This window comes from Chiloscyllium plagiosum, chromosome 9 (genome assembly GCF_004010195.1).
Source record: "Chiloscyllium plagiosum isolate BGI_BamShark_2017 chromosome 9, ASM401019v2, whole genome shotgun sequence".
NCBI classification, from domain to species: Eukaryota; Metazoa; Chordata; class Chondrichthyes; order Orectolobiformes; family Hemiscylliidae; genus Chiloscyllium; species Chiloscyllium plagiosum.
Window position 1 is genome coordinate 63,371,498 of NC_057718.1, and position 6,000 is coordinate 63,377,497.

The 6,000-nt window shown below is 43.2% G+C and overlaps 1 protein-coding gene across 1 annotated transcript in view; it reads right to left on the reverse strand.

Moving 5' to 3' along the window:
- LOC122552902 (protein transport protein Sec23B) overlaps nt 1–6,000 on the reverse strand; it is a 71,448-nt gene that overhangs the window by 14,584 nt on the left and 50,864 nt on the right. The window contains exons 14-15 of the mRNA XM_043696093.1: nt 3,405–3,558; nt 3,216–3,293 (exon numbers count right to left, since the gene is read on the reverse strand). Coding sequence (XP_043552028.1) covers nt 3,216–3,293; nt 3,405–3,558 — 232 coding nt within the window. The remainder of the gene's footprint in view (nt 1–3,215; nt 3,294–3,404; nt 3,559–6,000) is intronic.

Sequence of the window (6,000 nt, forward strand, 5' to 3'; positions counted from 1 at the left end):
AAAGTGAGAGCTTTAAGCTTGGTGTTGGATTCAAGCAATAGGTTGACTATGGTTGGTAGTTTTACAGCTTGTTTTTGAAGTTGCACCAGGCAAAGAATTGGTACTGCATGGCTGAGAGGATTGAAAACTATAATGTATGTCAAAGCAACAAGTGGGTGAATTAATATTACCACTTGCCTCCACCACCACCCACCATCCTTTCGTTCTGGATCTCAATTTATCTTTGTTAACTTGGCTATAGGCCTATTTAGAATTGTAGTGTTCTGGTAGATAGTGGAGTACGAACTTCAACTTTATACAACCGCAGTGCAGCAACAGTTATTTTCTATATCATAATTAAAAAATGACTTGTTTCTTTCAAAAATATAAAATAGGCATCAAAATGGAGACGAATGTCACACATTTGGGCTCACACTGACAGCTATGGGAATTGAACAGTTCATTCCAGGCTGACCACTTGTCAATGTTCCTATCTTTTGGATGGAACATAAACCTAGCCAATATCTGCTTGTTGTAGTAGCTGTAGGGGGCGGGGTCACATGGAATAATGTGGTGCAAACAGGAGTGTACTATACCATCATGCTCCTGAGTCTAGATTAGAGTGGTGCTGAAAAAGCACAGCAGTTCAGGCAGCATCCGAGGAGCAGGAAAATCGACGTTTCGGGCAAAAGCCCTTCATCAGGAATAGGGGCAGGGTGCCTACAGAGTGGAGAGATCACAGATTCTTGTGGAGAGAGGAGGAAAACTTCTTCAAGGCAGGCATCCTTGCAAGAGGATTCGCAGTAAGGTTACAATCAACTAGATAAAAACAAGGACTGCAGATGCTGGAAACCAGAGTCTATAAGAATCTCCACAAGAATCTCAGTGATCTCTCCACTCTGGAGGCTCCCTGCTTCTATTCCTGATGAAGGGCTTTTGACCGAAGTGTTGATTTTCCTGCTCCTCGGATGCTGCCTGACCTGCTGTGCTTTTCCAGCACTAGTCATAACACAGCATTAGTCAGGCACGTAATCTGGGACAGTCCCAGTTTATGGCACTGAGTATTAATTTCATCCCACAATTTTCCGGTTGAGTCACCTGGGTGCTTTCATTTCTAAAACCATTGTTATAAGTAATTCACTGCCTTCTCAAAAGGACAAAAGAGGACTGACCATCTATTGGAGGATGACTGCAAATGAATCTTTGAGAATTGGTTTTGTAAAGATAAACAAACCTACATATAGGAGCAAATTGCTGCAGGTGTTGAAATCTGTATTGAAAATAAGAAATGCTGGAGATCACGGGGTCAGATAGCATCCATGGAGAGAGTGCAAGCTAACGTTTTGAAAGTAGATGTCTAAGTGAAGTGAGAAGGGCACAGCATTTATGCTACGCAGTTTTGTTTGGAGGGGATGGTGGGGTTCTGGGGGTTGTGGATGAAGGCTGCTGGTGGAGAAAAGATGTTGATAGTTAAGATTAAGTGATAGGAATGTGAGAATGGTAGAACAATGGTATGTCTCCTGACAGACTTGAAAGGACAGCCAGTCCCACTGGGATTGGGGGGAGTACATGATTGCAGAATGTAACAAGCTAGAAGGGAAGAAATAGGAGTTGGTTCAAAATTTGAATGTACTGAACTCAATATTAAGTCCAGAAGGCTGTAAAGTGCCTGGTCTGAAGATGAGATGTTCCTCGAATTTGCACTGTGATCCACTGCAACGTTGCAGCATGCTGAGGACAGACATGTGGGCATCTGAACAGGATGCTGTGTTAAAATGACCAGCTATGGGAAGGTCAGAGTCATGCTTGTGCATAGACTAGTGTACCACAGAACAGTCACCCCATCTGCATTTGATTACTCCAACATAGAGTAGGCCACATTAGGTGCAGCAAATACAATACACAAGACTGGTGGAGGTACAGGTAAAATGCTGCTTCACCTGGAAAGACTGTTTAGGCCCTTGGAAGGTGAGCAAGAAGATGGTAAAGGGGGAGATGTTGCACCTTCTGCAGTTACATGGGAAGGTGCTATGGGGAGGGGGTAGTGTTGGTTGTTGTGGAATGGACTAGAGGGAACAAGCTCGGCAAAATGCAGATGAGGGAGTGAGGAGATAATGGGTTTGGTGGTGGCATTCTGCTTGAGTTGTCTGACATGACATAGAATGATTCTTTGAATGCGGAGGCTGGTAGGATGAAAAACGTGAGGAGGAGGGGAACCCGATTACACTGTTGAGAATGATGGAGGAAGGAGCAAGGGCGGAAACAGGTGTAATAGGTTGGATGAGGATCCTGTTAATCACAGTGGGTGGGAAACATGGTCATGGAGGAAGCAAGCCATTTCAGCAGCGCTGATTTGGAAGGTGGCATCATCCGAACAGTTGCGACATAGGGCAAAGGAACTGGGAAATTGGAAAACAGTCCTTGCAGGACGTGGGGTGTGATGAGCTGTAGTAAAGGTAGCTATGGGAATCAGTGGCTTTGTAGTGGATGGCAGTGGACAGTTCATTCTCCAAATTGGAGGCAGAGTGGTCAAGGAAAGGAAGGGAACTGTTGGAAATGGATGATGTCAAAGTTGTCGAGGGGTAGAAATTGGAGGCAAAGTGAACCAATTTTTCAAAGTCCTGGTGACAGCATGAAGCAGTACTGAAGCAATTGTCAATGTACTGACAAAAGAGTTGTGGGAGGGAACCAGTGTAAGACTAGAACAAAGATTGTTCCACAGATCTCAAAGAGGCAGGCATAACTGGGACCCATGCAAGTACCCATAGCTACTCCTTTGACTGGCAGAAGTGAAACGAATTAAATAAATTGTTCAGTGAGAGAACAGTTCAGCCAGGCGGGAGGACAGTTGTGATGGATAGGGATTGTTAAGACATCTTGTCAAAGAAGAAGCAGATAGGTCTCAGATTATAGGAGGGACGTAAGGAGGGAATGGTGAATAGTGGGGCAGTTAGGGACAGGGAACTGGAAATTGTTAATATGGTGGAAGGCACCAAATAAATCACGGATGTATGTGGATAGGGTCTGGACAATTGGAGAGAGAATGGAGTCAAGGTAGGAAGAAATGAGCTCAGTGAGAGAGGAACATGCTAATATGATGGTCCCATCAGGGCAGTCTGGTTTGTGAAATTTGGGAAGGAATAGATAATGTTTGAGACCATTTTCACAGATCATGCCATCACAGCTTTCTTCACAATTTCATTATATAAAATTATACTTCTAAAATAAGAACTTACCTGTGGATAAAGGGAAAATGTTTCTGAAAGTCTGAAGGAGCTAGGATCATCTTTGTGGAACTGGCCAAACTTCTGACACTGATGGAAAAAAGGGCAGAAAATAATGAACAGGTTTTTAAATTGATAAACTCTCAATGTGAAATGAGACAACTGCATTTTTGGATTTACATATGTACTTGATGTTCTTACCAGTCGGATTAACTGTCTGTCCAACCAACGAAGTACATCAGGGCCTTCCTCAGACTCAGCCCTAAAAACTCCCAGTCTTGCCATCAATACAGCTGATGCCTCCTGATCAAATGCAGCTTCTATCTGCTGGAGTTGACTCTGTGCATCTGCCCAGCTAAAAATCAAAGCAAATATTACCAACAGGTTAAGTTTCACTGAGGCTACTCTGCTTCCCATCAATGGGCAGGACTTTTACAAGGGGAGTTAGGATCACAGTCAAAGTAAAACAAGAAAAAAAGACCCCAAGTTGCTCTTCCCAATAAGGGGACATGCTTGGCAACTTTAGCATAGATGGCCTGTCGGTAAGCTCCTGATACCTCTAAGTAGTTCCCTGTCTTTTTACCAGCCCTCCACCTCCACGCAGTTGCTAAAGTCCTGATCATCGTTTTAAATATGAAGTATAGTTCATAACATAATTACTATGAATCCAACACTTTTACATTGGAAAATAATTTTTGTGTGTCACCTGCAAACTTGGCTATTTTACATTGACTTTTCTAATCTAAATCATTAATATATATTGTAAAATAAACATGGTCCCAGAACTGATCCCTGTTGGATACCACCAGTTACAGACTGCCATCCTGAAAATGCCTCCCTTATTTCAACTGTTTTCTGTTATTTAGTCAATCCTCTATCCATTCCAATATACTACCTCAAACACCATGGACTCATATTAATAAATAACCTAATTAGTGGTTATCAAACTTTATCTGAAAATCCAAACATATTACATCCACTGCTTTCCTTTTATCTATCAATCGTACTGGTTATGTCCTCAAAGACGTCTAATAAATCTGTCAGGCATGATTTCACCTTTGTGTACCTATGCTGAATCTGCTTGATCATATCATATCATGTATTTCTAAATGCTCTGCTATTGCATCCTTTACAATAAAGAACAAAGAACAAGAACAGGCCTTTTGGCCCACCAAGATTGTGCTGACACATGATGCCTTTCTAAATTAAAAAACATTTGCCTCTGTGTGGTCCATATCCCTCTATTCTCTGCCTATTCATGTATATGTCTCTTAGATGCTGCCATTGTATCCGCCTCCTCCACCTCCGCTTACAGTGTATTCCAGGCATTTAGAGTCATAGAGATGTACAGCAGGGAAACAGACCTTTTGGTCCAACTTGTTCATGCCAACCAGATATCCGAACCTAATCTAGTCCCATTTGCCAACATGTGGCCCATATTCCTCTAAACCCTTCCTATTTATATACCCATCCAGATGTGTTTTAAAATGTTGTAATTGTGCCAGCCTCCACCACTTCCTCTGGCAGCTCATTCCATACATGCAACACCCTCTGCATGAAAAAGTTTCCCCTTAGGGCCCACCAGACGCCTCGAGGAAGAACACCTCATCTTCCACCTCGGAACACTTCAACCCCAGGGCATCAATGTGGACTTCAACGAAACGTTGATTTTGCTGCTCCTCGGATGCTGCCTGAACTGCTGTGCTTTTTCAGCATCACTCTAATCTAGAATCTGGTTTCCAGCATCTGCAGTCCTTGTTTTTAACTTTTAATGATGCAAAGTGTCGGCAGAAGGATGTGGACAGGTTACGCGAGCGAGCAGAAACTCAGCAGATGGAATGTAATGTGGGAAAATGTGAAATTACGCATTTTGACAACAATAATACAAGAATAAGGGCAGAACAGTGGCTCAGTGGTTAACACTGATGCCTCACAATGCCAGGGACCATAGTTCGATTCCAGCCTCGGGCGACTGTGTGGAGTTTTCACATTCTCCCCATGTCTGTGTGGGTTTCCTCCGGGTGCTCAGGTTTCCTCCCACAGTCCAAAGATGTGCAGGTCCGGTGAACTAAATTGCCCATAGCGTTAGGTGTATTAGTCAGATGGTAATGGGTGTGGGTGGGCTACCCTTTGGAGGGTTGGTGTGGACTTGTTGGGCCGAAGGGCCTGTTTCCACACTGTAGGGAACCTAATCTAATCTAGGATGAGTATTATTTAAATGGAGGAAGACCACAGTCCTTATACGAATTATGAAAGATCAGGTGGTAACAAGGAAGGCAAAGGGAATGGAGTATAAAACTAGGGAGGTGTTGCTAAAACTAGTCAGAGTACATTTGGAATACTGTTGCCCCTCTCACCATAAACCTATGCCCTCTAGTTCTGGACTCCCCCATCCCAGGGAAAAGAACTTGTCTATTTATCCTATCCATGCCCCTCATGATTTTATAAACCTCTAGGTCACTCTTCTGCATCAGACACTCCAGGGAAAACAGCCCCAGTCTTTTCAGCCTCTCCCTATAGCTCAAATCTTCCATCTTGGCAACAACCTTGTAAATCTTTTCTGAACCCTTTCAAGTTTTACAACACCTTTCCGATAGGAAGGAGACCAGAACTGCACACAATATTCCAAAAGTGGCCTAACCAATGTCCTGTACATCTGCAACATGACCTCCCAACTCCTGTACTCAATGTTCTTACCAATAAAGGAAAGTATGCCAAACACCTTCTTCACTATTCTATCTAACTGCAACTCCACTTTCAAGGAACTATGAACCTGCACTCAAAAGGTCTCTTTGTT